This window comes from Myxozyma melibiosi (genome assembly GCF_037950935.1).
Source record: "Myxozyma melibiosi strain Phaff 52-87 chromosome Unknown BZA70scaffold_4, whole genome shotgun sequence".
Classification (NCBI taxonomy): Eukaryota; Fungi; Ascomycota; class Lipomycetes; order Lipomycetales; family Lipomycetaceae; genus Myxozyma; species Myxozyma melibiosi.
Genome location: NW_027042918.1, coordinates 99946 through 126777, shown reverse-complemented (window position 1 = coordinate 126777; position 26832 = coordinate 99946). Strand labels below are relative to the sequence as shown.

The following is a 26832-nucleotide window of genomic DNA, read 5'->3' as shown; positions in this document are numbered from 1 at the left end:
AACCTTAACTGGCTCGCGGCATTTGACTTCTGCTCTGGTCCTGGCTCGAGGCACACGCCTTCACCGCCAAATATCAATATCGCGAGCAGAGATCTGTTGATACCAGGCCATTAACACACCGCAAAGAAGAACAAACAGACATGAACATCCTCAGAACTGCTTCTATCTGCTGATTTGGCTGGGTTCTCTGTCCTCTCTTTCTTGGTGTCATTTCTCGGGCTGCTTGTTTGTGGTTCGTGGCATTTTGTCGCCCTGCTCTTATTCACTCCCCGTCTTCTTCTTCATCATCGTCAGCAGTTCGACCTCGTCTGCTGCTGCAATCCTCTCATCTATCCGGAGTGACCTCTTATAGACTCAGCCGTCCTCACTTCCGCCAGCATCTTCCTACACATCATGGCCCGACGACGCTCGCGCCCCTTATCAATCATCGCCCTCAGCGGCATCGCCATCCTCTGCATCATCTACTTCCTCTCTTCCTCGCACTCCTCCTCCAAAGCCCGCGTGCGCCCGCCTCCCGCCCCCGGCGGCGCAAAATCCATCGTCCACCACCAGATGGACGGCCTCACCAGCTCCTACCGCCCGCTCGCGCATAAAGAACGCGTGCTAATTCTAACCCCCATCACGCGCTTCTACGACGAATACTGGAACAACCTCGTCAACCTAAACTACCCGCACGATCTCATCGAGCTGGGCTTCATCCTCCCGCGCGGCCGCGAAGCGAATCAAGCCATCCAGCGCCTCGACGAGGCCGTCAACGCGCTGCAGACCGGGCCGAAGAAGAACCGGTTTTCAAAAGTGACGATCCTCAGACAAGACTTTGATAGCCCGTTCTCGCAGAGCGAAAAGGACCGCCACGCGCTCAGCAGCCAGAAGGACCGGCGCGCGGCGATGGCGCGCGCGAGAAACTCGCTGTTTTCGACCACGATCACGCCGACCACAAGCTGGATCCTGTGGCTCGATGCCGATATCGTCGAGACCCCTGCCACATTAATCCAGGACCTGACCGCACATAATAAGCCGATCGTGGTCGCAAACTGTTATCAGCGATACGTCGATCACGGAGAGAGCAAAATAAGGCCGTACGATTTCAATACGTGGCAGGATAGCGAGGCCGCGCAGAAAATGGGACAGATGATGGGCGAAGACGATGTCATTTTTGAGGGTATCAATTACTTTTTTTGATCCTGCTCATCGCAAAGCTGACTTTTTACTGTAACAGGATACTCGGAGATGTCGACCCAGCGAAAACAGCTGGCGCACATGTACGCACCCGGCAAAGACGTCAACGAAGAAGTCGCCGTCGACGGCGTAGGAGCGTATGTCCCCCCTCTCTCTCTATCCCACGCACTCTTCTATTTCTTGTGGCTAACTCCGCTAATAGCACCGCACTGATGGTCAAAGCCGAAGTCCACCGCGACGGCGCAATGTTCCCTTCCTTCCCATTCTACCACCTGCTCGAGACCGAGGGATTTGCGCGCATGGCTAAGAGACTAGGGTATCAGGCTTACGGGCTGCCGAATTACCTGGTGTACCATTATAATGAATAAGCAAAGAAAAGAAAAAAAGAGGTGGTAGGGAAAGATGAAAGTATATATATGAATGAGATAAACAGTGTAAAAGTAGGAGGACCGAAGATTAGTTTATGAATGACAATTAATAGAAATAAGAAAACAAAGTATCATCTTTTTTCAATGTAATTGAAGCTGCAACGGAACCATCTGCTATCACCACCATTTACTATACTTGATCTTACAGACACTTCTTTCAATTTTATACATCTTTATCCTGCCATTTAGATTCTATATACATCACTCGTTCTGCTCGATGAACTGGAAACGGCCGCCAAAGCTCTGCTCACTTTCCTCGTCATGCTCTTCTTCGCCGTCTTCCTCCTCAGATTGCTCTGACTCTAAATGATCATACTCTTCATCTTCACCATCCTCTTCACCCCCCTCTACCTCCTCTCCCTCCCCCTTCTCGACATCAACCCACGGCACCGCCCTCCTAACCATCGCCCGACACCTCAAACACTCCCACCCCTCCCCCTCCTGCTCCTCGATCTGCGTCACCAAACACACATAGCAATACACATGTCCGCACTCTTCCGCCGCATACGGATTCGTAATCTCGTTCACCCCGAGCCCGACCGTGCCGGCTTCTAGCGCCGTGATCCGCCGCGTTGAGGCCGCGGCTGAGTCTTGATGGTAGCAGATTGCGCATGTACGCTCAGGGAGGAAAGAGAGCGGGCCTGAGACTACTTGCTCTGCTTTCTTCTCATCCACTTGCTTCTCATCCGTCGTCGGCGGCGGTGGCACTGAAGAACTCCGCCCGCTAAGCAACCTCCCGATCCTCCGCTTCACCCTCGGCAAATGCAACATCGGCAGCACAAAGATCAAAAAACTCGTAAACTCATCCCACACCAGCTGTCTGTTCAAGAACTCAAAGCTCACGTTGCGCGACATCGTCCTGCTCGACGAGATCAGCCGCAGTCTGCAGATCCGGAAGAGCAGAGTCGGGTATCGCCCGTTGTAGAGAAAGGTGAGGAAGTTGAGCAGGTCGAGGAAGGTGTAGATTGATTCGGATTTGTCGAGGAGTGAGGTTAGTGGTTTCTTGAAGTGCGGGGAATGAAGAAGTGAGTGTAGCTTTGACTGGATCTGTGGTTATGTCAGTTTATCGCTCTTTAAGATCAATGTCATCCAGATATCTACTCACATTTCCTCCTCTCTCTTCCCCCTCCTCCTCCCCCTCCTCCTCCTCCTCCTCCTCCCCACCCGCCGCAAACCCCACAGCCGCCCTCCACAGATACTCCCCAAACACAACGACAAACCCGAGCGCGAGCTTCTGCGCTTTCGACGGACTCTTGAGCAGCCTGCTATTCCGCGCGTCCGCCAGCCGCAGGTTCTGCAGCAGCAGTCCGTACGACGCAGAGTTGTCCCAGACTGTAAATTTCCAAAGCACGAGTTTGAGGAGTAAACATAGTTCGGTCGTGTAGTGGTCTTTGATCGCGGACTGCGGATGGGAGAGTTAGTTGATGTCGAGATCAGATCCACGCTTGATCTTGCTCTGGAAACGTCAACAGCAGGGCGGAGAACGTACATGTATAAACTTCGACCCATCCCATATCTGATTCTTGAATATCTCAAACAACTCATCGTCCAAAATCGCCGCGTCGAGCTGCCCGACCCGGTTTGTGGGATACAACCCCTCCGACCCAGCACCACCAGATGACGACGACGGCATCACCGCAGACGATTTCCTCCGCACGGTATCCGACACCCGCTGCAGCGCGTCCGCGAGCGCGTTTATGCTTGGTAACGACAGACTAGGCATCAGTAATCCCCGTTTGTGGACGATTGGAGGAGTGCGGATGGGAGGAGATGACGGAGGATGGACGCGATGTGGAGGTTGGGAGCCGAGGTCCGAGCCGCAGACTCCTCAATTTGGATATCTGCCCTGCAATTCTCATGTTCTGTGTATTTTTAAATGTTTTTTAGGATTATATCTACATAGTAAGAAAAGAGAAGTAGGATATATCACATTGTTGCTCTATACTGTACCGTAAAGCTCAAATCACAACTAATTTTCTCTACACCATCCGATCATTGATCGCCCGACTCATCAACTCCACAAACCGATCCTCCATCGACTGATCCTGCTTCGCCGTCTCGACACCGACCAAAATCCGCTTAATCCCGACGCCGATCTCCGTCGTCCGCGTCTGTTCCTGCACCGTGCTCAGAATCTGCTGCACCCGCTTCCGGCCCGCGTCGGTCTTGGTCTCGGATCCAAAGATCTCGGCGGCTTCGAGAATGACGCCTAGCTCCTGCGGCTTGGCCACGTTCGGAACGCCAATCTGCGCATCAAACGTGTCGAGAATGTCCATCTGCTGCAACACAGAGCGCTCGGTTGTGGTAGCGAGGATGAGCAGACGGCGGCCCTTGGGCGGCTGCTTTCGCATAAGCACCATCAGCGTCTGCAGGACCGAGTTTGAGAATCGCGGACCGATAGGCACCCAATCAACCAGACGCTCGATATTGTCGACGACGACGACGTTGAGCGGCGACTTGTACGCGTCCTCGAAGATCTTGCTGATCGTCGCGACCTTAGCCGCCTCGCTGTAGCCCACCATCGACTCGGGCGAAATCAGCTTGATGAACGGGAACCCGGACGCCAGCCCGATCTTCGCCGCCAGCGCGGTCTTTCCGGCGCCGGCGGGTCCGTGCAGGAGAACAGAGACCAGCGGGGTATGCTCCGACTTGCGCACTTGCTCTGTGTACAGCGAGCCCTCGTCTAGTATACTCTTGATATGCGGCGAGTAGTTTATGATTCCGTTCTGGATGCACGTCGTCAGCTCCTCCTCGTTCACACCAAACGCAGGCTTGACTTCCTCGAGTGCGTGCAAGAAATCCTGACGGTTGACCTTCAGCTTGTCGATATCGTTCGACACGCCCGCGACCGTGCCGACCTTGACGTGCCGGTTGAAGGCAAACGAGGTGGCAGACTTGACGAGACCGTTGAGCTCGGCGCCAGAGAAATTCTTCGTCAACGCCGCGAGCTCGTTGATGTCGACGTCCGAGGCCATCACCTTGTTCTCGCGCATCTTGGTCGTGTGGATCTTCAAAATCTGTCGACGGCCGGTCTCGTCCGGAAGCGAGATCTCCATGTGCACCTCAAGACGACCAGGACGCAGGAGCGCCTCGTCAATCATATCCAGACGGTTAGTCATTCCGATAATCAAAATGTTGTTGAGCTGGTCAACACCGTCCATCTTCGAAAGCAGCTGGTTGACGACCGAGTCCGAGACTCCGGTGCTGTCCCGGCTGCTGCCGCGTTGCTTGCAGATCGCGTCGAGCTCGTCGAAGATGATAATGTGCAGGCCCGACTCTTCGCCTTTCTCCTTGTACTCCTTCTCCGCGTCCGCAAACAGCTTGCGCACGTTCTCCTCCGACTGGCCGACGTACTTACTCAAAATCTCGGGTCCGTTGACGATCTTTGGCTCGCGCGCGTTCAGCATCTTTCCAATCTGTCGCGCCATCAAAGTCTTTCCCGTACCAGGCGGTCCGAACAGCAAGATACCTTTGACGTGCTGGATCCCCAGCTTATCCACCAACCCAGGCGGGAAGATACGACTCGCAAACGCACGACGGAAGATGGCTGAGAACTCAGTGTCCAGACCACCGATGCCCATGTCCTCAAACTTGAAGTTCGGCTGGATGATTGCGTTCGCGGCCGGACGCTTCGACGACGCCTTGAGCTTGATGGGCGAGTCCTGCGCCTTGAAGAAGTTGATCTCGGTATGAGGCGTGAGGATTCCGCGAACATGCGGGCTCGAAGCCGCGGGCGCGGCCGAGGCGCCGCCTTTCTCGCCCAGATCAACGAGCTGCACCGACCGCACGATGATCTTGAACAGCATCGACTTGTAGTCCATAATCATCCTCTGCCCCGGCGCAAGAACCTGGTCGTGGTACAGGGTCGTGAACCACTTTCCGAGCTCGTCCTGGTCGTACTGTTGGTCCGAGATCTTGTTGCGGTTGTTGAACCCGATCTCGACGTCGAGCGAGCCGAGATAGACTTGGCCGCCGGTGCGGAACGGATCAAAGGGCACGATCGTGATTTCCTGGCCTAGAGACCATCCCGCCCACTCTCGCTGAACACCAGACGCACCAACCGTTCCAGGCTGCATTGCTTCCGCTCTAGAATATCACAATCGTTAGTTCAACCTGCTCGTAATCTCGAAATGTAAGAAGCAGCCGCGCGTACTTTGTAGTAAACACAAACATATCGTCAACAATCACATATTGATCCGATCTGAAATCCTGCGGCGAAACAATCAGTCTATTCGACAGCGCGAGCTCGTTCGTCGGCGCAGACATCACGCGCGCCACCCGCGCTCCAGAGGGGACATGCCCTCCTGCGCCGGTGCTCCCGCCCCGGCCGGGCGTGTCGAATGGGGTCGGCACGACGCGGCCAAACGAAGATGGCGAGGGCGAAGTGTTACCAGTTGATCTGCCAAAGGGACTTTTTCCAAACATGGCTGCTGGCTGTGTTTTGTGTGTGGAAGTGGGATTGGATGAGAGATGGGACCGGCTGAGGAGGAGGAGATACTGAGATACGAGGAGATTGTTGGGGTTGTTGTGGGGTGAGAAGTGCGGGTGCTGAGCTGTTTAAGCTGCGTGTTTTTGGACCCGCGATAACATCTACAGCGTGTCCTCTCCGCGACGTCATCCACTTCCTGCAGCTGAGCGATTCATTACAAAACTCCAATTTATTATTCACTAATAAGGATACTTTTACAATTGATTAACATATCTAGGATCCTCACAGCTTTGCCTTGCCACCGCGGAACAGCGATCTAGAACCCGGATCAAACATTAATCAACAAAACTTGAAGAAAAATCAGCGCGCTTCACCTTCTCCCTCGAACAAGCCGTAGAAGATATCCGATGAAGACCGGCGACGTAAGAAGCAAAAGGGTCTTGACATACCCCAGTCTGAAAAATAGACGGCCGACAAAGGTCGTCGGAATTGGACCCTCGCGTGGGAACGCGGCGGTCTTGGTCATGCCTTTCTCGAATAGACTGATGCGTTTCCAGGTGTATGGTGGGTACCGGATCTGCAGCGACGCGTGTCAGCATTTATCCTGTGAGAAATAAGAAAAGAAATTGACTTACAGCTGTGGCGAATTCGGTCCAGAATGGCTCAGTCATAAAAGCATATTTATGAGAAAACGTCTCAAACGAGTTCTTTCCATGGTAGGCACCTATCCCGGACTGTCCTACTCCTCCAAACGGAACCGAGGAGTCTCCCACATGGATCAGAGTACCGTTAACCATCCCGCTTCCGGCCGACACCTGCTGATGAATCTTCTCGATCTCCGCGCGATCTTGGGAAAACACGTAGAGCGCGAGAGGGTGGCTATGATTGTCCCGAACGTAGTCGATTCCTTGCTCGACCGAGTCAATCAAGACGATAGGCAACACCGGTCCGAAAATCTCGTCGACCATAGTCGAGTCGTCCACCGGCGGGTTGAGCACGACCGTCGGCTCGATGAAGCGCGATTCCACATCGGCAGTCTTCGTCCCGCCGATGACGACCTCGCCCTTTGTCTCGTCGATCAGCGTCTTTATGCGCTTATACGCGCCGTCGGAAACAATATGCGCGTAATCCTTAGAGTCCTTGGAAATAACCTCGCCAAAGAGCACGGCCAGCTGCTTCTTAATCTCCGGTACGAGCTTTTTCTCGATCCCGCGCTTGACCAGCAGATAATCCGGCGCGATACAGGTCTGTCCGCCGTTGATGAACCGGCCGTAGACGATCCGCTTGGCGACCAGCGCAAGATTATGCTCGTCGAGCACAAACGTCGGACTCTTCCCGCCAAGCTCAAGCACCACCGGGGTTAATCTCCTGCCCGCCTCCTCGGCAACCATAGCGCCGACGCGGCTGCTGCCGGTGAAGAAGACGAGGTCGTACTTGAGCTGGGTCACGGCGCGCGACTGCGGCAGCGCGCCTAGGACGATGTCGACGACGGAGTTGTCGAGGTGTGTGCGGACGAGTCGTGCGAGAGCCGACGAGGTGTGCGGAGTCAGTTCCGACAGTTTGAGCAGGACGGTGTTGCCGGCGGCGAGTGCGCCGATCAGCGGCACCAGCGCAAGCTGAAGCGGGTAATTAAACGGCACGACGATAAGCACTGTACCCATCGGATTGTATCGGACGGAAGGTCTCATCGCTTTCCAGGTCAGAGATGTGCTCAGCTGTTTCGGTTTCGCCCAGCTCGTCAGGTTATCCACAAAGTCCACACACTCATTCAACGCCATCGACAGTTCAGCGATAAACGTCTCCTGCGGCGGTTTATGGAAATCCTGATAGACGGCATCGAGCAGTGTGGCCTTGTTGTCGAGAATACCATAGTACAGCTTGCGGATCTGATCGAGCCGGAACTCGAGCGGAAGTGTTTTGTTGGAGCGGAAAGTCGATACCAGCTTTGAGTGGATCTTTGGGATCTCCTCGAGAGAAGTGTCCTCCAAGAGCGAAGGCTCTGTCACAGTTGTGGTTGTTGACATTTGTGTGGGATGGTGTGGACTGGTGAAGCAGTTGAAAATGCGGAGTTGGGTTCGAGGTTTTTATATCAACGTCATGGAATCGCGTGCGACCTCGGCTGCCGTCGATCGCCCGCAGTCAAGTCGTCAGCATTTTACACAAACAACAATCTATTTAACTAATAAATATACAGATAATTATTCAATCGAACAACACTCCTTAGCAGCCATATATTCCACATCTCGTCTTGGCCTGAACTCCCAATCGAATCGAATGGAGACGAGACGAGACGATTACCCTCTTTCGGCAACTCTCACACGTGCTATCCTTGCACTCTTCATTCAACTGCAAAATAGTAAAGGAATTCCATTACCACATTCATAAAAAAAAAGCAGCACGAAATAAAAATAGTGAAGCAAAAAAAAGTGAAAGTAGAAAAAAAAAAAAAGATGGCGACGCCGGCAGGACTCGAACCTGCGCTCCCAGAGGGAAAGAGATTTCTAATCTCTCGCCTTAACCGCTCGGCCACAGCGCCTTAATTGAAATTTTATTTTGGCCCTGTTCTATATAAATCTCTTTCAATACTGTTTGATTTGCGGTGATTTGAGGGTGTGAGTGGGTAATTGTTATTATGGAGTGTTTGGGATATGTGGAGAGGGGTTGAGAATGTAATTGAGGGGGATAAGAGTGGGAGAGAGGGAGTAAATGGCCTGGGATACGCGTCAATCGTGGATCTGTTTGATAGACCAGATGTACCTGCTACACAGCGACTTGACCAACACACCCTACCCAGAATCTCTCCTATATATTTATAATAATTACGTGTTCCAAATCTTTAATGCAGAGATTACATATGATCAATTCAAGTGCAGAGATCAACAGCAGCGCGGATCAAAAAATTGCAAACGACGCGAAATAGACTTCACATGTAAACAACCTCGTCGCGCCTCACTCCTCTCTTCCTCCTCCCTCCTCCCTCCTCCACACCACCTACGTCGACACCAACACCACTACTCCCCAGCTATGTCGACCCCAACCCCCTCATCACCAACAGAAGACCTTGCCTCTCTCCGTCTTTTACGCGCGTCGCTAGAGTCAGTACGCTTGCTCACCGCCGCTATCGTTCGCGATCTCGAGGCGTCGCGGGAGAATTACGTCGACAGCGCGAGTATGTTTGTTTGTCTTTTAGAAGCTGTCTCATTTGTGATTGGAAGAGAGTGGTCTGCTGATTTGTGTTTGTGATGTAGAGCAGATGGGTAAGCTAGAGGCGGTGTTGGAACATGTGCAGGCGCGTCAGGAGAAGAGTGGGTGATTTGTTTGTCTTGTCTAGATCCTTTTAGTATCATCACGGTTTGGCGTTTGGTATAATGTTATGTTGTTATGTTGTTTAATGTTTTATTGTAATGATTACTAGTATACATCTATCAGAAGCGCTGCCGGCCAAGCTTAGGCTTCCACTCCAACCCCGGATGACTTTCCGGCGTAGCCTCTGGATCCTCTCTCCAGATCTTTATACTCTTATCCGCCTCGCACGTAATCAACCGCAACCCAGTCTGATCGAACGTGCTCGCAAAGATCCCGCTCTCGGCATCAAGCGAGCCCGGCATGGCCGTCGTCTCAATCTCCTGGAACTTGTGCCCGCTCTTCCAGTCGAAGAACGCCATCGTCCCGTTATCGCCGCCGCTGAACATGACGCCGTCGGAGTTGGTCGAGAGCGTGTTGACGATCGCGTTGTGCTGCGGCTCGTAGTTTTGCATGAACGCGCCCTCCGGCAACTTCCACTGCTTGATGTTATCCGCGCTCCCGCTCGCAAACGTGAACTCGGTCGGATGCGTCGTGAGCGCGCGCACGGATTTCTTGTGGTGCGTCAGCACCGTCTGCGTCTTGCCCGCTGCCAGATCCCACAGGCGCACCTGCGTGTCCATGCTTCCGGTCAGAACCTGCGGGTCCTCGGCCTGGCACTTGACCGAGCTGATTGTTCCCTTGTGGCCCGCGAGCACATGCACCTCTCTGCGCGAGCGCATGTCCCACACGCGCGCGACGCCGTCGCGGCCAGCGGTAACCAGCACGTCGAGCGTCGGATGCAGGTCGAGCGCGTAGACGCCGCTCAGACTGCCGTGGTAGTGTCTAATCACCTTATTCTGCTCCAGATCCCAGCACTTGATCATCTTATCCTCGCCCGCGCTGAACAGGTACGGATGCCGGGGCGACACGGCCAGCCCGCGCACGGTCATGATGTGGCCCGTCAGCGTCAGCTTGAGCGTCCCGCTTGCGAGGTCCCAGATCTTGATCGTGCGGTCGCCCGCGCCGGTCGCGAACCACTGGTTATCCGGCTCGACGCACACGCTGCGCACCCAGCCTAGGTGGCCGGAAATCACCCGCATCAGCTTCCACGGCGCGTGCCACTCCGGCTTGATCTGCGTCACGTTCGCGCGGCGCTCCATGAGTGCGCGGGCGGCGCTTGATTGCGGCTGACGGTGAAGCGTGAGCTGCTGCTGTTGTTGTTGTGATGGTGGTGGAGGTGCAGTCTCGCTGTTGTGTGAGGAAATAGTAAGAGCGCTGGACTCCATCGACGCACGGGGTTGCAGCGATCCCGGCGGCGGCGGCGGCGGTAGAATCTCATTCAAAAGCGGATCGATATCTTTCCGAGCTGCGTCTTCTTTTTTGCGGGTCGCGTTGTTGGCCGGGGGGAGTTTTGCGGCGATGTGTGGCGGGAGAGGGGTGCGGGAGGAAGAGTACTCTGAGCGGAGTTTTGATGTGTATCTTATTCGTTGGCTGGTAGCATAGAGTGAGTAGATGAATACAAAGAAAAGATAGAGAGAGAAAGGAAATACCTCGTAGGCTCATTGTAATCGACAGAAAAGCCGTATGCTTTGCCAAACAGATCACGGCTGCGTTTATTCAACCGCTGATAGCAATAATCGAGTAACATTAGCACAGATCCACAGCACCAAAGAAACAAGTAATCAACAAACCTCAACACGGTCAATATCATCAATCGCAGCCATTTTTTATATGTATATGCAGTATACAAACAGCCTGTGCGGAGGAGGTTGTGAAGAAGGTGGGAGGAGCGAAGGATGGGTTTTTGCGGTGGTCGAGATGAGCCTGAGATTTGTGTTTTTTCTGCTTGAGCCGCGGCGTGCTGCTTTAACTGTTTGCAATTTCCAGATTTATCAGATTCTGTTTGATATCAGTCAGTTTCTATTCGAAGCAATTGATTGCTTTTATCTACATTTTATACAGGAAGATAGATTATTTGATTAAAAGATAAAATGGCCGATCAACAAGGTACGTGCTCACCTCAGTCTGATTCATTCTACTTCATATCTAACGATTTCAATATAATAGTCGATCTATCCCTTCTCTCCCCGCAACAGCTCAGCGAAGTCAAGAGCCAACTCGAGCAAGAATTAGAGCACCTCACGCAGTCGTTTCAGAAACTGCGACAGGCGCAGGCAAAGTTTCAGGAGTGTATCGTGTCGGTTGAGAAGACGACCAAGGCTGAGAATAAAGGTACGAGGGTTGAGCAGAGAAAGAAGATTGAGGGATGCTAATGGAAATGGACAGGCAAAGCGATTCTGGTGCCATTGACGTCGTCGCTGTATGTTCCAGGCACGATTGAGGACGTTGAGAACGTGATTGTCGATGTCGGAACCGGATACTACGTCGAGAAGGTATTCACCCATTCTCTTAACTCAATTGGAAGAATGAAGACTAACGAGAATAACAGAGCCCCAAGGATGCCAAAGTATTCTACGAAACAAAGGTCAGCACGCTACAGAAGAATCTCGGCGATTTGGAAACGATAGTGAACGGCAAGGCCGGCAATCTGCGGGTCGTGGACGAGGGTATGTTGAGTGATGGTTTATGTCGCAGAGGAGATGCTAACGAGCTATATAGTATTGCGGCAGAAGGTTCTTGCTGCACAGCAGGGGAAGACGGCGGCGTGAGTGTACATAGATTTTAATTATAAAGTATAGCATATGAATTTTGTAGAGTATAGATCAACTTTTATGTGGAAGTAGTATATCATATGGAGAGACCCTCACGCTTGGCCACATCAATGATCCACTTGCGCACCTTATCATCAACGCAGACGTCCAAGAAAGAGTGATTCTCGCGATCGAGAATGGTAGGATCGGCCCCAAGCTTCAGCAGCTCGATGACCGCATCACCATGGCCCTCAGCCGAGGCGTGAAAGAGCGCGGTCCAGCCGTCGCGGTCGGTGGGGTTTACAGGCCCGCGCGCGTCGGCGACGAGGAGGTTGATGAGCGGGATGTTGCCGATGGCGGCGGCGCGGTGCAGCGGGATCTGGCCAAGTTTATCCTTGACGCGAGCCGCGGCGGCGTACTTTTCGACGAGTCTGCGCGCGACGTCGATGCGCACGCGCGAGACGGCGTAGTGCAGCGGGGTCTGGCCGGCGGAGGTTTTTGCCGCGAGCGAGGGATCGCGCTGGAGAAGGAGATCGAGGATCTCGAGGGAGCCGACGGAAGCGGCGATGTGGGTCAAGGTCCAGCCGGCTTCGTCGGTGGAGTCGATGTCAAAGTCAGGCGGGGCGGCGGTGAGGAGGAGTTGGGTTATGGGGAGGTTTGCGGAGGAGACGGCCCAGAAGATGGGAGTGCGGTTGTCGTCGTCGCGCTGCGAGACGAGGGCGGGGGAGGAGCGGAGGAGCTCGCGCACGGCGAGATCACGGCCATCGCGGGCGGCGGAGTGGAGGGGGAATGGGTCGGTGTTGTCGGAGTCGGGATCAGCCATGGATGGTGAGGTGGTGAAGGTGAAGGTTGTGGAAGGTGAGCCGCATGAGAGGGAGAGAGAGAGAATTACAAGCTTTACAGAGAGAGAAAATTTAGAGAGTTGGACAGAGTTGAGAGAGAGTCAAAGAGATTAGGAGAGTTGAATACAGAAAGCAAGAACAGAAAGTAGATAGGAGTAGATAAGAGAATAAGAGAAGAAAGATAGAGCAGAAGTAGAATGAGTGGACAGAGAGGGCGGAGATAGGAAGAAGAAGAAGGCGGATAAGAGAGGGAAGAGGTGGCTGGCTGCAGAGCAAATAAGAGGGAATAGATAGAGAGAGATAGAGAGATAGTAGCTAAAGGTTAGTTATGTTGTAACTAGAGCACAGTGATGATATTAATTATATTAATTATATTATAACGATGGATCTAGGATATAGTGAGAGAGATAATATATTATTCACTATATTACAGCTAGGTCTCGTAGACTATAATTTACAGACTAAAACACACAATACGGCGGCTAAGGAGAGCCGGGCTGACAATGAACAAAGAATTTCGGTGACGTCGGCAATATCGGGGTTACGGATGAATACGAAATACGAGCCGTCGTTGCGAGGAGGATCTGTAGGAGGAGAGTAGTAGCAATAGTAGTAGTAGTAGTAGTAGTAGTAACAGAGTAGTAGTAATAGTAGTAATAACAGATGCAATAGCTTGAAATATCTATATCATATAATCTCTCTATATTACACTACTATTGTGTCTGTTCTATGTTCTATACACAACAACACAGCATCGCTACTCAGAGCAGCAACTCCAACAAGGACTCGAAAAATATCTTTTACAGATCGGGTCGGAGTAAGCAGGAATTAGCTCGTCTCTCATTGGCTGCATCTCCACCGCCTTCTCCTTCTCTCTCTCCCTCTCTTGCTCTCTGCTTCACGTATAATCACAATAAACACTCATAAAATCAACTTCTTCAGTCAATTCTGCTTCTATACATACCAGCAACTCCAACAACATATTGTACAGCCGCCGTGGGCAGCAGCAGCCGCGGCACACCCTCACAACTCCCCAGCCAATCACAGCCCGTCCAATTGTCATACGCCCGAGCCGCGCCGCCCAACCTGATCTGGCACTGTTTGGACAGGTCCTAATGCGGCCTAGCGCGCAAATCCAGAAACCCTCTGCCCCGGTGGCCGACTGCGGACGGCTGCTTATTAGAAGCCCGAGAGGCGCTGTTTGGGCCAGAACATCCTGATTTATCAACACCGCCTTTATCTTCCCCGTCCGCCCTTCTTCTCTCTTCTTCGTCTTCATCCTCTCCTCCACTCTTCACTCCTCACATCCACTTCACAATGGCTACCCTCGTCAGATGCCTCTTCGGCTACCAACCTTCCTCCTCCAGAGCGGTCCAGAAGCAGCGCTCCTACTCCTCCATCAACGACGTCGAGTCCGGCCTGCAGCCTAGCCACGCCCGCTCCGCCCTCTCCAACTCCCACATCGTCTACGACCCCGAGGACGAGGCCCGGCCGCTTCTGCAGACCGACCGCGTCACCTCCGTCGGATCGGCCTCCACCCTCATCGACGCCGAGGCCGCTTCCTCCTCCTCCTCCTCTATCACCGCCGCCTCCTCCTTGTCCTCCTCCTCCACCCGCTCGCACTGGTTCTCGCCCCGTCTGATCTCCGACGCCGTCATCGGCCTCTCCGACGGTCTCACCGTCCCCTTCGCTCTCACCGCCGGCCTCTCTTCCCTCGGCAACACAAAGATCGTCGTCACCGGTGGTATCGCCGAGCTTGTTTCGGGCGCCATCAGCATGGGCCTCGGTGGCTACCTCGGTGCAAAGTCAGAGTCTGACTGCTACAAGTCGCAGCTCGAGAGGGAGCGTCTTCTGCTACAGAACGCCCGGCATCTCTCCGAGGAGGCCGTCAGCGAGAGTCTTGCTGAGTACGGCTTCGCCGAGTCTACTGTCTCTGCCATTCTTGGCGACCTCGAGAAGAGCCCCGAGGAGATGGTCAACTTTGTTATGAAGTTTGGGCGTGGTATGGAGGAGCCGCCTATCGGCCGCGAGTTCATCTCCGCTGCCACTATCGGCACTGCCTACTTCCTCGGTGGCTTCGTTCCTCTCTTCCCCTACTTTTTCGTGCACACTGTCCAGCTCGGACTGATTCTGTCGTCGGTTATCATGATTGTCACTCTTTTTGTCTTTGGTGTCGCGAAGACCGTCTTCACTGGTAACACCAGCAAGCTTCATGCTGCCTGGGGCGGAGTTCAAATGGTCATAACAGGAGCCGTAGCCGCAGGCGCAGCTTACGCCATGGTGCGGTTCATAGATACCGCTTGATGCACTTTACTTTTTTCATTCCTTTTTGTTTTGTTTAGAGCCTTTGATAGCTCGGTTGCATATTTGTTATACACACACTCCTTTTATGAAATTGCGCGCGGATGTTGCTTATGTATATGATTTGAAGGATGAAGCCGGTTTGCTGCTGCTGTTGTTGTTTATTTTTTGACGTTGCCATATCATAATGCGTTGTCTTTGTTGTGTCTTGTCTTGTCTTGCTCGTTGTGAATTCGTCTGTTTTGATAGAGGCATGGGTTTAGTTATTGTTTACGCTGGTTTGCTTTCCACTTCTTTTGTACATATTTTGACAATCACTCTCCACTGTCCCGCTGGGCGCGACGGGCAGAATAAAATAATGAATACCTATTACTTCTCTTACTATACTCTACTCTACTATACAGCATACAGACACATGCAGAGATCGCAGGCCTTGATTGGAGCAGCGATAGAGATAATGCGGGCCGATAGAAGAGAGTTTCGATAGAGTTTAACAAGTAACCTTAATCTGGGTCCGCGTACTGCTTTGGGCATCTCGGTGTTACAAAGCAGCCAGGCCAGACCAGGCCGCTGAGGGCAATGGACGGGTTGGGATCACGTCAGGATGAGACGGACTGACGATCGAGGGAGGAGTGAGTCTGGATCTGGGAGCAGGCGTCTGGTGCAGTCGTGGAGGAGTACTCGGACTTGATGAAGGAGAAGTCGTGGCAGACAGTGAGGAATGGTGGAGGTGGAGGGGATGGTTGCCATGGCACTCGTTCTCTGGACTGGATCAAAACAACAACATTTCTCACTCTGCCACGCTTCTCGACCAGCATACACATCTATATAATACCATTCGAATCAGAATCATTATACAAACCCAATTGACCAGTTCACCATCTTCCTATCCACCGTCTTGGTACAGAAAACCACCTGCAAAATACAAGTGCTGCAACAATCACCACCTCAATCAACCAGTGCATTGTCCACATTCCTCGCCTCTTATCGGCCTCCCCTCGTCCTCAACCTTCCCGTACCTTTTCGCTCGTTTCTTTTTTCTTCTCCTATTTTCGAGATTGGAAAAGGTTCGCGGGAAAGCAAAAGCAAAAGCAAAAGCAAAAGTTTACCGGCGCGCAGCGGTGCGGGTGCTCTGACCTCGGTTCTCTGACCTCCGTGGGCTTCATTCGGATATTCCCCCGGCGTGAGATTGTGTAGGGTACGGCTGTATTGCGGTTCTTCTTGTCTTGTCTATCCCGTCAAGGTTGAGTAATCGAGTTAACTATTAGGTAGTTGATCGATGATCTGATTGACTGAAAGTGCTGTCCCTCAAGGTACTCCCCACACTCAGCCATCGTCATACTACAGATTTATTCCCCCTCACATCAAGTCTACTCATCTCGAGAACCAATATAACTGAATTTTTGAACTTCCTGCATCATGATAGAAATACGTTGAGTATTTTACCCACATCAAATATATCACCACAAACCCCACAGCTTACACCACAAACCCTTCCCTTCCCCAAAGCTGATCCGGAGCGCTTTCTCACAAGCCTGAACCTCGAATCAGACACCACCTGTACACCCACAATGTCGGCTCGGAGACTGATCTTTTCGCCGCTGCGACGGCAGAACTTGTATACTCACCGGCCAGTGTTTCCCCTGCGCTCGTTCAAGACCTCTGCGAGAAGCCTCGATGCCGCGCCCGCGGCTGCAACTTCTCCACCACCACCACCCCCGCGCTCTGGCACATTCGGCAGATTCATCAAGGGGTTTTTCAAGTACCTCGTCCTCCCAACTACAGGCTTTGCGGTCTCATACCTTGTAACCTGCAAATTCCTCTACTTCTCCGACCCCGACTCTGCCGCGCAACTCACGGCCGACTACGACGACACGCACATCCCGACCGCGATCGAGATCGCGACCGAGTCCGCGTTCGACAGGCTCGATCTCGTGCAGGAACTGCGCGCGAACCCGGTTTACGAAGAGACACGGCCGCATAGGGATATCCCTGCGCTTGTGCGCGAGCACTCGCTCTCGACGGGCGTGCTGCACGCCGACGACAAGATCCCTGCGTCCTCGCTCGTGTTTGTGAATCGCGCAAAATTAGAGTCGGTAGCGGTGTTTAAAGTCGGCAAGAATCTGTGCGGACATCCCGGGATCGTGCACGGCGGGTTGCTCGCGACGATTCTCGACGAAGGGTTGTGTAATACCGGCTTCTACGCGCTGCCGTCAAACATCGGCGTCACGGCGCGGCTGAAGCTCGACTACCGCGCGCCCGCGTACGCGGACCAGATCTTGGTGCTGAAAGCGCGCGTGACGAAGCACGAGGGGAGGAAGGTCTGGGTCGAGGGGCATATCGAGACTGTGCCGGCGAAGAGCGGACAGAAGCCGCAGGTGCTGGTCGAGAGTGAGGCGATGGTTGTCGAGCCGAAGTGGGCGGGCATGTTGACGCGGATCGTCGATATAAAGTCATAGGTTTTGTATATAGAATGAATAAACTGTATGTAAATGTCTATATCGTACAAACACAATGCAAAAGAGCAAAGAACCCAAAACAAATTATCTACTTTTGAACTTTTAACAATCAATCATCGCCGAGTAAATGCTGATAATCCTCCGCAGAAGCAAACATCGGCAACTCCTTCAACTTGCGCCGTTTCTCTCTCGACCCGGATTTCTTCTTCTCCTTCGGCTCGTCTTCAGCGTCAACGTCGTCGTCGGCCGCGGCGGTGCGTTTCTTGCTCTTGCTGACCTTTGTGTTTAGAGATTCGTTTTCTTGCGCAAACAGAGCGGCCATCTCGTCGTCGTCGTCGGCGCCGGCAATCACGTCTTCTTCATCAGAATCCTCGTCGTCGTCGTCGTCGTCGTCGTCGTCGCTGGAGGCGAATGCGGCTGCCAACGCGCGGTCTTCTTCCGAGTCGTCGTCGTCGTCGATCTCGTCGTCTTCAAAATCGCTCTCGACACCATCTTCCTCGGCGTCCTCGTTCTCATCCTCTGCCTCCTCATTTTCATCCTCCTCATAATCTTCAAACTCAAGATCCTCATCCTCGTCATCACCCGCAAGATCCCCAATCTCCTTATCGCTCCTCATCATCGCTTTCCACACCTCATCCTCATCCAACTCCTGCCCTTCCTCGTCATCAATCTCATCCGCGATATCCCCATCGCTATCCACATTCTCCTCCTCCTGCTCCTCCTCCGCGTCCTTCTTCGGCTTAACCCCCTTACTCACAAAGTACTTTGCAAAGAACTGCTCGTCCAGCCCGACGCCCAACTGACTCCTCTTTGCCTTCTCCGCCTCCGCAGCCCAGTCTACAGCATTCACGCTCTCGATCCCCCGTCGCGCGCTCTTCGTCTTCAGCACAAGCACGTTCTTGCTAACATACCCCGCATTCCCCGCCAAAGGCTGCATGATACTCCCCGCGCCGCCGCTCGGCGCAGTGCTGGCTTTCGTCTTGGGCGCCTTGTACACGAACCGGTCGAGGAAGTGCGTGAGCGTGTGCAGCGCAAGGTCAGGTCGCGCGCCGGGCGCGGTGCCGGCGAGGTAGTGCGTCGCGAAGTGGTTCACTGTTGGATGGAAGTGGCGAGTGAGGGGGAGAAGTTCCCACAAGCACGATGCAGAGGCGTTGGAGTGTAGAGGATCGTGCGTTTTGCCGTTGTATGTCAGCACGGTCGGCTCTGCTTTCACGAGTTTCTGTTCCTCGTGATCGCTCTCCTCGTCGTCTTCGTCGCGCACGTCTTTGAAAACTTCCTCGGCGTCGTCGCCTAGATCTGGTGGATCGGTGATCAGGGTGCGCAAGTACGGCATCGCACTCTCAATCTATACACCTGTTAGCTATATCCATGACACTAAAAAGCAAGAGTAGAACCCACCTCACTCAAGAGATAAATAACACCCGCGCAGAATCCAATATTCAAAGTCTCAGCCGCGACCTGCACAAGTCTCTTTGCGTACGCCTTGACGCGCTCGGGTTTGATATCCGCCTTCATCGCCTTGAACACCAAGTTCAAAAACAGCGCCTGCTTCGACGACACAATCACTCTCGGATCCAGCAGCGACTCGTACAGCGTGTTGTAGAACCGATCGGACTGCACCTGGTTCGCGGACGTGATCTGGAAGAGCAGCATGAGCGCCTGCACGCGCGCGTTGAAGTTGCCGGACCGCGCGACGTCGTAGATCACGTTGAGGTGCGACTTGAAGACGGCTTCGTCGAGCGACGAATAGGGGAACGCGCGGTTGAGACCGGTAAGGATGGCGGACACGAGCCGCATGTTTGCTTCCTCGAGCGCCTCGGGAGATTGCTTGACTGCCTGCTGCGTCGTCGAGGGTTTGGCCTTGTGCTTCTTTTGCTGCTCTTGGAGAACCGCGGCTTTCTTGTCGGATTTCCAGCGGCCTTTCTTCTTCACTTTCTTGTCCTCGACCTTGTTTTCCTTCGCGGCCTTGGTCTCCGCCATCAGCCGCTCAAACACATGGAAGTAAATCTCGATGAGCACGTTGGCGAGGTCCTTGTCCTTGTTTGTAACAATCGTCTGGTTCAGCGTGATCATGCTGTAATACCGCGCGTGGTAATCCGCACCGGGCCGAAACACGAGCTCGGAAATCGCATTCACAATCACGCGCTTCATCGCCGGATGCGCCTGCTCGAGCGTGAGCAGCAGGTGCGACGCGCGCGACGCAACCCGTCTGTCGGCGTCGCCGAGCTTGTTCACGCTCAGTCGCAGCAGGTTCACTTCCTGCTCGGGCTTGTCGCGGATCAGATCGACCAAGTCGCCCAGCACGCTCGTCCGCACGTGCACGATCGCGTCGTGCGAGAGCTGCTCGAGAAGCTGCACGAAGCTAAAGTAGAGCTGCTTGAGCCAGTCCTCGAACGCCCAGAGCAAAGTCCACTGCTTTGCGAGCTTGACTGCCTTTGCATCCAGCGGTGCGTGCTTGACGACGGCGGCGTAGAGCATCGCGAGCGCGGCGTTGTCGCGGTTCGTGAACCACACGAGTTTCCGGTCGGGCAGCACGTTTCCCGCGCCAAACAGATCCCTGAGCGACTCGACTGCTTGCAACGCCGCCGTCCTATTCTTCTTCTTTGCCAGCGCCATCAGGCCGTTGAGTGACCGCGTCGAGTGCAGCGGGCATTCTTGGATCACGAGCGTGAGCGCCGAGATCCGATCAGAGAGCGTACCGGCGGTCGCAATCTCGGTAAAGAACTGGCGCTGCGACGACGACTTGCCAGCCTGGCTGAGATACGCCTCTGTCTCTGTCTCGAGCTCTTCGAGACCGGCCTTGAGCAGCTCGGCCTTAGCCTCGGCGGACAGCTCATCTGCAGTCGCGAACGAATCGGCAACGACGAGCTCGTCAAGCAGATCCGCGGCGTGCCATAGCGGCTGCACGGGGATCAACAGCGGTCGGTGCTGCTTCGGCTTCTGCACAGATTTCTGCAAGACCGAGGGCGATTTGGCGGGCTTTGCGGTGCCGTTGTTGTCGAAACGCGAGTGCTGGTGCTGTTGCTGGTGTCTTTGATTCGAGCGGTTATGGAACTGCTTGCCACCCCCCTGGCGCGCGGTTGAAGCACTCATGACGAGTGAGATAGCAGCTTATTCTTGCCCGTAAAGACAAGAACTGGGCAGAAGAAAGTGCTAAAGAGAACAAAAGCTGTTCTTTTTGCAGAAAACCAGAGCAGAAAAGTCCCAATTTTTTTTTTCTCTTTGCTGTTTCGAGCCTCGATGATGTGAGTCGGGTGTGAGTTGTGAGTGATGTGTGACTCGCAGCTGCAGCTTCCGGTGTTGCCAGCCTCCACCTCGACCTTATCGTCATCATCTCTTCATCATCAATCATCATCATCATCAGAGACAGTAGAGTGGTGCTCCTGTCTGAATAGAATACAATTGAATCTCAGCTCCACTGAAAATGTCGCACTCTTCGCAGTCTCTCGGCCACGTCCCGATCGAGGATCACTCGTTCTCCGCCGACCGCGGCACGCTCGCGCTCGCCCGCGATATCGGCGTCGAGCTCTACGACACCTCTGGTCCAAAGTACACGCTGCGCACGTCGCTTGCCGGCCACGACAAGACGGTGACGGCGGTTGACATTGCGCTGCAGTCGGGCCGGATCGTGACGTGCTCGCAGGACCGCAATGCGCTGGTGTGGGAGCCCGCTGCGGACGGCACGTACAAGCCCACGCTTGTGCTGCTGCGCATCAATCGCGCGGCGACATTTGCGCGCTGGTCGCCGGACGAGAAGAAGTTTGCGGTTGGCTCGGGTGCGCGCGCGATCGCGGTCTGCTACTTTGAGGAGGAGAACGATTGGTGGGTGTCGCGCCATATCAAGAAGCCGCTGCGCTCGACGGTGCTGTCGGTGGAGTGGCATCCGAACTCGGTGCTGCTCGCGGCGGGCAGCACTGATTCGCACGCGCGCGTGTTTTCCGCGTTTGTCAAGGACGTGGATGCGAGGCCGGCGCCGACGGTGTGGGGCGAGCGGGTGCCGTTCCAGACGCTCTGCGGCGACTTTGTGTCTCCGGCCGGCGGGTGGGTGCACGACGCAGCGTTCTCGCCGTCGGGAAACGCGCTCGCGTTTGTGTCGCATGACTCGTCGGTGACGGTGGTGTACCCGTCCGGGCCGGAGCAGCCGCCCGCTGCGATCGTGAACATCACGACGACGATGCTACCGTTCATCTCGCTCGTGTGGTTGTCTGAGAACGAGATTGTGGCGGCGGGCCATGACTGCCACCCGGTTGTGTTTGTGGGATCGGACCAGCAGGGATGGCAGCTCGACCACTCGGTGGACGACCCGCTGAAGGTGAAGAAGAGCTCTGGGAAGGAGAGCTCGGCGTTGAATATGTTTCGACAGATGGATCTGAAGGGCACGCCTACGTCTGCGTCGGAGGACTCGACGCTGCCTACGATTCACCAGAACACGATTACGTATGTTTGCTCTTCTATTGATTACAAGCGCAGCAGAGCTAACAAGATTTATAGGAAACTGCGGGCATACGCCAGCAGCGGCGGCAGAGTGACGAAGGTGTCGTCGACGGGCGTTGATGGGAGGGTTGTGATTTTCAGCGTGTAGATGTATTAATAATCACACAGAATATATTTACATAAACAATGAATAAGCAAGTTAGGGCTCAACCCTACACACTCTGTGACTGTGACTGCTCTTTCAGGAACAGGGTTTCTCGCTGGCGGCGGGCGGGTTGGGACAGACTCAAGTCGTCTGCTCGTCCGCTTCTCGCTCAAACACCGTCTCTCTTCCTACCCCCAACCAACCCCGTCGTCAACATCATCAACAATGGGTATGTGCATTAGAACTCAGTGATTTCGAGTAGCGGAGATGAAAGAGAATACAAGAATATGTGGAAACTAACAGCTCCCAGGTCGCGTCATTCGCAATCAGAGAAAGGGTGCTGGATCCATCTTCACCTCGCACACCCGTCTGCGCAAGGGTGCTGCTAAGCTGCGCACTCTCGACTACGCCGAGCGTCACGGATACATCCGCGGAATCGTCAAGGAGATCATTCACGACCCCGGTCGGGGTGCTCCGCTCGCCAAGGTTGTCTTCCGCGACCCCTACAAGTTCAAGCTCCGCGAGGAGACCTTCATCGCCAACGAGGGCATCTACACCGGCCAGTTCATCTACGCCGGCAAGAAGGCGTCGCTCAACGTCGGAAACGTTCTTCCCCTCGGCTCGGTTCCTGAGGGTACCATTGTGAGCAACGTCGAGGAGAAGGTCGGCGACAGAGGTGCGCTTGCCCGGACTTCGGGCAACTACGCCATCGTCATCGGACACAACCCTGACGAGGGCAAGACCCGCTTGAAGCTTCCCTCGGGAGCCAAGAAGGTTGTTTCGTCCGACGCCCGTGGTGTTGTCGGTGTTGTTGCCGGCGGTGGCCGTGTCGACAAGCCTTTGCTCAAGGCCGGCCGTGCGTTCCACAAGTACAAGGTCAAGAGAAACTCGTGGCCCAGAACCAGAGGTGTGGCTATGAACCCCGTCGACCATCCCCACGGAGGTGGTAACCACCAGCATATCGGTAAGGCGTCGACGATCAACAGAGGAGCTGTTCCTGGACAGAAGGCTGGTCTTATTGCCGCCAGAAGAACAGGTCTGCTCAGAGGTACCCAGAAGACCAAGGATTAAAGAAAAATGTTTTATTATTTTTTATTTATATTTGGTTTTTTCATGTTTATATATATAATGCGACGGGTCATCTAAAAGCAGCAGCAGCAGCAAGAAAGCAAGCAAGCAAAAACGGTGTACTGTATAATCAAGAGAGTTATGAACAGTAAGAGCTTTTATTAAGTACATGAGATTTGATCTCTAGCTATTGTATCATGAGTATTCAGAGTATCTACTCCTTAAAGATCTCAGGAGCAAAGCCTTTGATCTCTTCGAAATCACGAAGCTCGTAGTGACCAGCGAGAGTAGGAGGAGTCTTGTCGAGCGGGTCGAGGTATTGGATTGTTTTCTTCCAGCCGAATTCTTTCGCTGCCTTGATGTTGACTGTTGTGTGTTAGAGAGTAAGAGTAAGAGAGTAGATGGAGAAGAGGGCTTACTGAAGGAGTCATCGATAAAGTAGCATTTGTCTTTTGAAGATACACCTGCCATTTTCATAGCTGAGTCTTGTCAGTATAGATATTGAAGTAGAGAGGGAGTAGTTGACATACCGCGCTCAAACATCTCGGGTTTTGGCTTGCAGATAAGAATCTCCTCTGCGTAGTCACAGAAGGTCACGCCTGGAAGAAGTTAGACTGGAGATAGAAGAGGAGATGAAGGGTAGTAATCCTACCTTCGAAAAGATCCTCGACTTGCAAAGCCTTGACGACGCGCCTAGATAGTGACAACTAAAGGTAAGAACGAGGTAGAGCAGATAGAGATAGGAAGGGAGATGGCACGCACGAGGCATGGGTCTTGTAAGCGTTTGTGAAGAGCCAGAGTTTGACCTTTGATTTATCGATCGACTCGAGGAATTTGCGGAGTTTGGGGTCTGTGGTGAAGTGAGTATTGAGAAGTGAGGAGTGGAGGGGAGGAGAGGAGGGGGAAGGAAGTACCTGGTTTGATGACCTCTGCGATGGGAAGGGCGTCGTCGACTTTGCTGTTGTACTCTAGCGGGTCTGGAGATGTTGTTAGTGAGTTGTTAGTGAGTTGTTACTGAGTAGGATCGATAGTTGGAGGAGGGAATGGTAATACCAATCTCGTGATGGCGGACTGGAGAGATAATCAGTCAGTATCTGTATTCAACATGTTCACTCGACACAGTAGTTCCTACCAAGTCCCTCTATCGCAAGTCCATAGTCCTACAAGTTCCACATTAGCACCTCTTCTTCCTCTCTCTCTCTCTCTCTCTCTCCCACTCACCTTATAATACCGCTGGTGCAGCTCCGAGGCCTCTTCAAAGTTGAGACTGAGCTTCTCCATAAAGTAGTCGTCAATCAGCTTCGCCATGATATCGTGGATCTTGTAGGACCGCGGATACAGGCAGTTGTCGATGTCGAAGAAGAACACGATTCTGTCGTCTGCCATTGTTTCTTTCTATTCTCTTTCTTGTTTATCTGTTTATCTGTTATAAGCAAAGTAGAGTCGATATCTGAGGTCCGGGTGTTTACGTGCCGTGATTAAGGTTTGAACATAAACCCTAAATCGCTACTCCTTCACTTCTCCTTCCTCACTTCTCCTCCTCCTTCCCCTCCTCCTTCCTCACTCTCCCTCACTCCTACTCCCCCTTGTTCTCTGTGCTGCTCAAGATGTCTGAACCAGTGCAACCGCTGTCATCTGCAGGACTTCCTTTCGATCCCGCTGTCGAGGCCCAGAAGCTGCTCGATTTACGCGCAAAGGTCTACGCTGGTGCCTATCCCCAGTTCGCTGTGACCAGCAGCAACAGCAGATCTACTCCTCGTCTTTCTTCTCCTGCTCCTGCTGCTTCTGCTGCTTCTGCCATCCCGACTGCTCCTGCTTCATACTCTGCTTCTTCTCATTCTCATCACCCTGCTCCTCCTGCTCCTCCTGCTCCTTCGCATCCCCACCACCGCCCATACTCCCCTCCTCCTTCTTCTTATGCACCTCCGCCTGCCGCCGCCGCCGCCGCCGCGCCTTACCGCTACGAGGACGACTACCGCGACGGCTACAGATCAGCGCATTATCCTTCCTACCCCGACGATGCGCACAAACGCAAGGCCGCAGACTGGCCCGACGACCCGCGCAAACGCGCCGCCCCTGCCTCGTCCTCTTCCTCTTCCTACCCTTACGCGGCCCATCCGCCTCCCCCTCCCCCTCCTCCTCCCTCATCCATCCCACCCCGGTCTCCCCAGGAACCAGGCCGGCCGTACTACGACGACTACGCGCGTCCGTCGCCGTACTATCCCCCCTCCGCGCCTGCGCCATACAGAACGACCCACGCGCCGCCTCCTCCTCCGCCGCCCGTGCCGTCGTCATACGACTACCGCCCGCGCTCGCCCTCGGGCTCGATCCAAATGAGCACAGCCGTGCTGCCGTCGAACGTGGTCGTCGACGACGGATACACGCGCGACACGCAGCGCGGATACGAGCTGTTCATCCCCTCGGCGGCAAAGAAAGGCAGGTACCTGCCGCAATCCCCGGGCTCGCCTACGCTGTCAGAATCTGGTGCTGGTGCCGGACAAGCGGGGTCGGGATCGCCGCGCGCGGAGGGCTCGTCGTCGAAGTACGGGCAGTATGCGCCGCCGCCGCCACCGCCTCCGCCTCCTCATCAGTCGTATCCGCCTGCGAGAAGGGAGGAGGGGCGTCGATGGGGTGGGTATCCTCCTCCGCCATAGGCGTTGGTGTGTTGGTGTGTTGATGTATAATTATTCCTTAAAATCATATTATTAGTGACATACAAGTAAGCTCAAAGATCTAATATACAAACATAAAAAGAGAAAAAACCAAACATATCGTACCAAAACACACAAGATACACTTCATCTACTCTACTCTACTCACGTCTCGAAAATATTCGAAGGAATGTTATGCAGCAACCACGTCAACGAATGCCATTTCCCATCCGGTCTAATGCGCAACTGCTCGAGTTCATGACAACAGTCCTCCGCGGACTTTCCCAGCTCGATTCCCTTCTCGATCGCGTCGTAGACCGCGCGCTGGCGCTGGAACTTGCGACTTTGCGCGGAGCGGGCGCCGCCGCGCCAGGCGGTGCCGTGCTGGTTCTCGAGGGTGCGGATGGCGGGACCGCCGTTGATGCCGTGCGCGTACTCGATCCACATGTCTTTGACCGAGCGCACGTTGATGGCCATGACGTAGAGCAGGACCGAGGTGTCTGCCCTGCGCTCGGACGGGCGGCGGGGGGTGTGGGAGGGGGGGAAGGGGGGGGCGACTGCTTGCTGCTGTTGTTGTTGTGCTTGCTGTTGCTGCTGTTGTTGCTGCTGCTGCTGCTGCTGCTGTTGTTGTGCCTGCTGTTGTTGTTGAGCCTGTTGCTGTTGCTGCTGCTGTAGCTGCATCTGCTGCAGCTGAAGCTGCGAGGCCGGCTGCTGCTGGCTTGGGATCGGGGGTCCGCGCTGTCCGATCTGAGGTAATGGCGCGAGGTTGTGAAGGGGTTGTAGAGGCGGTTGTAGAGCGGGTGCAAGCTGCGGTGAGGGCTGCATCTGTCGCTGTTGCCGCTGTTGTTGTTGTTGTTGTTGTTGCTGCTGTTGCTGCTGCTGCTGCTGCTGGGGCTGCTGGGGCTGCATCGGCATTGGCATTGGCTGCTGCAGAGCCGCTGGCTGCTCTCTGATCTGGATA

At 54.1% G+C, this 26832-nt stretch overlaps 15 protein-coding genes and 1 non-coding gene across 16 annotated transcripts; 8 read left to right on the top strand and 8 right to left on the bottom strand.

Moving 5' to 3' along the window:
- Positions 1 to 69: 69 nt before the first annotated feature.
- Positions 70 to 1731, top strand: BZA70DRAFT_294785 (Anp1-domain-containing protein). Its single transcript, XM_064914468.1, has 3 exons — positions 70 to 1162; positions 1220 to 1316; positions 1382 to 1731. The coding sequence occupies exons 1-3, from the start codon at positions 394 to 396 to the stop codon at positions 1545 to 1547; spliced, it is 1032 nt and encodes a 343-aa protein (XP_064768729.1). The 5' UTR covers positions 70 to 393; the 3' UTR covers positions 1548 to 1731.
- Positions 1732 to 1758: 27 nt separating this feature from the next.
- BZA70DRAFT_310195 (Pex12 amino terminal region-domain-containing protein) lies at positions 1759 to 3444 on the bottom strand. Its single transcript, XM_064914912.1, has 3 exons — positions 3097 to 3444; positions 2713 to 3009; positions 1759 to 2654 (listed from the first exon to the last, which is right to left on the bottom strand). The coding sequence occupies exons 1-3, from the start codon at positions 3328 to 3330 to the stop codon at positions 1809 to 1811; spliced, it is 1377 nt and encodes a 458-aa protein (XP_064768728.1). The 5' UTR covers positions 3331 to 3444; the 3' UTR covers positions 1759 to 1808.
- Positions 3445 to 3473: 29 nt separating this feature from the next.
- BZA70DRAFT_256472 (P-loop containing nucleoside triphosphate hydrolase protein) lies at positions 3474 to 6135 on the bottom strand. The gene is made up of 2 exons (XM_064910805.1): positions 5761 to 6135; positions 3474 to 5693 (listed from the first exon to the last, which is right to left on the bottom strand). The coding sequence occupies exons 1-2, from the start codon at positions 6030 to 6032 to the stop codon at positions 3587 to 3589; spliced, it is 2379 nt and encodes a 792-aa protein (XP_064768727.1). The 5' UTR covers positions 6033 to 6135; the 3' UTR covers positions 3474 to 3586.
- Positions 6136 to 6318: 183 nt separating this feature from the next.
- BZA70DRAFT_288883 (Aldehyde/histidinol dehydrogenase) lies at positions 6319 to 8060 on the bottom strand (the record flags this gene model as incomplete). The annotated part of the gene is made up of 3 exons (XM_064914073.1): positions 6319 to 6352; positions 6486 to 6613; positions 6672 to 8060. 3 exons carry the CDS (start codon positions 8058 to 8060, stop codon positions 6319 to 6321), a joined length of 1551 nt encoding a protein of 516 aa, XP_064768726.1.
- Positions 8061 to 8490: 430 nt separating this feature from the next.
- Positions 8491 to 8572, bottom strand: BZA70DRAFT_t37. The gene has a single exon. It is a non-coding gene; the product is annotated as a tRNA-Ser (tRNA).
- Positions 8573 to 9407: 835 nt separating this feature from the next.
- On the bottom strand, positions 9408 to 11142 carry BZA70DRAFT_276813 (pre-mRNA splicing factor prp46). The gene is made up of 3 exons (XM_064912357.1): positions 11013 to 11142; positions 10872 to 10945; positions 9408 to 10812 (listed from the first exon to the last, which is right to left on the bottom strand). Exons 1-3 carry the CDS (start codon positions 11043 to 11045, stop codon positions 9462 to 9464), a joined length of 1458 nt encoding a protein of 485 aa, XP_064768725.1. The 5' UTR covers positions 11046 to 11142; the 3' UTR covers positions 9408 to 9461.
- BZA70DRAFT_276810 (Prefoldin) lies at positions 11143 to 12022 on the top strand. The gene is made up of 5 exons (XM_064912356.1): positions 11143 to 11328; positions 11389 to 11553; positions 11608 to 11714; positions 11771 to 11888; positions 11941 to 12022. Exons 1-5 carry the CDS (start codon positions 11313 to 11315, stop codon positions 11988 to 11990), a joined length of 456 nt encoding a protein of 151 aa, XP_064768724.1. The 5' UTR covers positions 11143 to 11312; the 3' UTR covers positions 11991 to 12022.
- A 1983-nt stretch (positions 12023 to 14005) lies between these two features.
- Positions 14006 to 15484, top strand: BZA70DRAFT_276805 (protein CCC1). The gene has a single exon (XM_064912355.1). It carries the CDS (start codon positions 14132 to 14134, stop codon positions 15116 to 15118), a length of 987 nt encoding a protein of 328 aa, XP_064768723.1. The 5' UTR covers positions 14006 to 14131; the 3' UTR covers positions 15119 to 15484.
- BZA70DRAFT_138006 (uncharacterized protein) lies at positions 15211 to 15704 on the top strand. The gene has a single exon (XM_064909613.1). It carries the CDS (start codon positions 15303 to 15305, stop codon positions 15600 to 15602), a length of 300 nt encoding a protein of 99 aa, XP_064768722.1. The 5' UTR covers positions 15211 to 15302; the 3' UTR covers positions 15603 to 15704.
- Positions 15705 to 16312: 608 nt separating this feature from the next.
- BZA70DRAFT_138172 (HotDog domain-containing protein) lies at positions 16313 to 17875 on the top strand. Its single transcript, XM_064909616.1, has one exon. The coding sequence runs from the start codon at positions 16687 to 16689 to the stop codon at positions 17572 to 17574; it is 888 nt and encodes a 295-aa protein (XP_064768721.1). The 5' UTR covers positions 16313 to 16686; the 3' UTR covers positions 17575 to 17875.
- Positions 17629 to 20859, bottom strand: BZA70DRAFT_137837 (CBF/Mak21 family-domain-containing protein). Its single transcript, XM_064909612.1, has 2 exons — positions 18973 to 20859; positions 17629 to 18919 (listed from the first exon to the last, which is right to left on the bottom strand). The coding sequence occupies exons 1-2, from the start codon at positions 20665 to 20667 to the stop codon at positions 17684 to 17686; spliced, it is 2931 nt and encodes a 976-aa protein (XP_064768720.1). The 5' UTR covers positions 20668 to 20859; the 3' UTR covers positions 17629 to 17683.
- A 23-nt stretch (positions 20860 to 20882) lies between these two features.
- Positions 20883 to 22219, top strand: BZA70DRAFT_276800 (WD40-repeat-containing domain protein). Its single transcript, XM_064912354.1, has 2 exons — positions 20883 to 22011; positions 22066 to 22219. The coding sequence occupies exons 1-2, from the start codon at positions 20999 to 21001 to the stop codon at positions 22154 to 22156; spliced, it is 1104 nt and encodes a 367-aa protein (XP_064768719.1). The 5' UTR covers positions 20883 to 20998; the 3' UTR covers positions 22157 to 22219.
- A 38-nt stretch (positions 22220 to 22257) lies between these two features.
- Positions 22258 to 23361, top strand: BZA70DRAFT_276798 (60S large subunit ribosomal protein L2A). Its single transcript, XM_064912353.1, has 2 exons — positions 22258 to 22382; positions 22464 to 23361. Exons 1-2 carry the CDS (start codon positions 22379 to 22381, stop codon positions 23222 to 23224), a joined length of 765 nt encoding a protein of 254 aa, XP_064768718.1. The 5' UTR covers positions 22258 to 22378; the 3' UTR covers positions 23225 to 23361.
- BZA70DRAFT_138042 (Haloacid dehalogenase-like hydrolase-domain-containing protein) lies at positions 23153 to 24717 on the bottom strand. Its single transcript, XM_064909615.1, has 9 exons — positions 24443 to 24717; positions 24354 to 24381; positions 24275 to 24292; positions 24136 to 24198; positions 23984 to 24071; positions 23874 to 23914; positions 23752 to 23820; positions 23641 to 23700; positions 23153 to 23587 (listed from the first exon to the last, which is right to left on the bottom strand). Exons 1-9 carry the CDS (start codon positions 24605 to 24607, stop codon positions 23436 to 23438), a joined length of 684 nt encoding a protein of 227 aa, XP_064768717.1. The 5' UTR covers positions 24608 to 24717; the 3' UTR covers positions 23153 to 23435.
- A 111-nt stretch (positions 24718 to 24828) lies between these two features.
- Positions 24829 to 25875, top strand: BZA70DRAFT_266808 (uncharacterized protein; the record flags this gene model as incomplete). The annotated part of the gene is made up of 1 exon (XM_064911059.1): positions 24829 to 25875. One exon carries the CDS (start codon positions 24829 to 24831, stop codon positions 25873 to 25875), a length of 1047 nt encoding a protein of 348 aa, XP_064768716.1.
- A 233-nt stretch (positions 25876 to 26108) lies between these two features.
- On the bottom strand, positions 26109 to 26348 carry BZA70DRAFT_226836 (transcriptional activator of glycolytic enzymes-domain-containing protein; the record flags this gene model as incomplete). The annotated part of the gene is made up of 1 exon (XM_064910221.1): positions 26109 to 26348. A coding segment is annotated over one exon (240 nt), but the record flags the coding sequence as incomplete, so codon positions are not given.
- Between the last annotated feature and the right edge of the window lie 484 nt (positions 26349 to 26832).

What these genes read in the sequence shown, in the direction of transcription:
- BZA70DRAFT_294785 (XM_064914468.1), top strand. Translation starts at nt 394, where the DNA reads ATGGCCCGACGACGCTCGCGCCCCTTATCAATCATCGCCCTCAGCGGC. An exon ending in AGACGATGTCATTTTTGAGG is followed by an intron (nt 1,163 to 1,219) that starts GTATCAATTACT and finishes TTACTGTAACAG; the next exon opens with GATACTCGGAGATGTCGACC. An exon ending in GCCGTCGACGGCGTAGGAGC is followed by an intron (nt 1,317 to 1,381) that starts GTATGTCCCCCC and finishes CTCCGCTAATAG; the next exon opens with CACCGCACTGATGGTCAAAG.
- BZA70DRAFT_310195 (XM_064914912.1), bottom strand. Translation starts at nt 3,330, where the DNA reads ATGCCTAGTCTGTCGTTACCAAGCATAAACGCGCTCGCGGACGCGCTG. An exon ending in ATGGGTCGAAGTTTATACAT is followed by an intron (nt 3,010 to 3,096) that starts GTACGTTCTCCG and finishes TCCCATCCGCAG; the next exon opens with TCCGCGATCAAAGACCACTA. An exon ending in GGGAAGAGAGAGGAGGAAAT is followed by an intron (nt 2,655 to 2,712) that starts GTGAGTAGATAT and finishes ACATAACCACAG; the next exon opens with ATCCAGTCAAAGCTACACTC.
- BZA70DRAFT_256472 (XM_064910805.1), bottom strand. Translation starts at nt 6,032, where the DNA reads ATGTTTGGAAAAAGTCCCTTTGGCAGATCAACTGGTAACACTTCGCCC. An exon ending in ATGTTTGTGTTTACTACAAA is followed by an intron (nt 5,694 to 5,760) that starts GTACGCGCGGCT and finishes GTGATATTCTAG; the next exon opens with AGCGGAAGCAATGCAGCCTG.
- BZA70DRAFT_276813 (XM_064912357.1), bottom strand. Translation starts at nt 11,045, where the DNA reads ATGGCTGCGATTGATGATATTGACCGTGTTGAG. An exon ending in ATGATATTGACCGTGTTGAG is followed by an intron (nt 10,946 to 11,012) that starts GTTTGTTGATTA and finishes TATTGCTATCAG; the next exon opens with CGGTTGAATAAACGCAGCCG. An exon ending in GATTACAATGAGCCTACGAG is followed by an intron (nt 10,813 to 10,871) that starts GTATTTCCTTTC and finishes CTATGCTACCAG; the next exon opens with CCAACGAATAAGATACACAT.
- BZA70DRAFT_276810 (XM_064912356.1), top strand. An exon ending in CCGGATACTACGTCGAGAAG is followed by an intron (nt 11,715 to 11,770) that starts GTATTCACCCAT and finishes CGAGAATAACAG; the next exon opens with AGCCCCAAGGATGCCAAAGT. An exon ending in TCTGCGGGTCGTGGACGAGG is followed by an intron (nt 11,889 to 11,940) that starts GTATGTTGAGTG and finishes CGAGCTATATAG; the next exon opens with TATTGCGGCAGAAGGTTCTT.
- BZA70DRAFT_276805 (XM_064912355.1), top strand. Translation starts at nt 14,132, where the DNA reads ATGGCTACCCTCGTCAGATGCCTCTTCGGCTACCAACCTTCCTCCTCC.
- BZA70DRAFT_138006 (XM_064909613.1), top strand. Translation starts at nt 15,303, where the DNA reads ATGCGTTGTCTTTGTTGTGTCTTGTCTTGTCTTGCTCGTTGTGAATTC.
- BZA70DRAFT_138172 (XM_064909616.1), top strand. Translation starts at nt 16,687, where the DNA reads ATGTCGGCTCGGAGACTGATCTTTTCGCCGCTGCGACGGCAGAACTTG.
- BZA70DRAFT_137837 (XM_064909612.1), bottom strand. Translation starts at nt 20,667, where the DNA reads ATGAGTGCTTCAACCGCGCGCCAGGGGGGTGGCAAGCAGTTCCATAAC. An exon ending in TTATTTATCTCTTGAGTGAG is followed by an intron (nt 18,920 to 18,972) that starts GTGGGTTCTACT and finishes ACAGGTGTATAG; the next exon opens with ATTGAGAGTGCGATGCCGTA.
- BZA70DRAFT_276800 (XM_064912354.1), top strand. Translation starts at nt 20,999, where the DNA reads ATGTCGCACTCTTCGCAGTCTCTCGGCCACGTCCCGATCGAGGATCAC. An exon ending in ATTCACCAGAACACGATTAC is followed by an intron (nt 22,012 to 22,065) that starts GTATGTTTGCTC and finishes CAAGATTTATAG; the next exon opens with GAAACTGCGGGCATACGCCA.
- BZA70DRAFT_138042 (XM_064909615.1), bottom strand. Translation starts at nt 24,607, where the DNA reads ATGGCAGACGACAGAATCGTGTTCTTCTTCGACATCGACAACTGCCTG. An exon ending in GCTTACAAGACCCATGCCTC is followed by an intron (nt 23,915 to 23,983) that starts GTGCGTGCCATC and finishes GTCACTATCTAG; the next exon opens with GCGCGTCGTCAAGGCTTTGC. An exon ending in AGTCGAGGATCTTTTCGAAG is followed by an intron (nt 23,821 to 23,873) that starts GTAGGATTACTA and finishes AACTTCTTCCAG; the next exon opens with GCGTGACCTTCTGTGACTAC.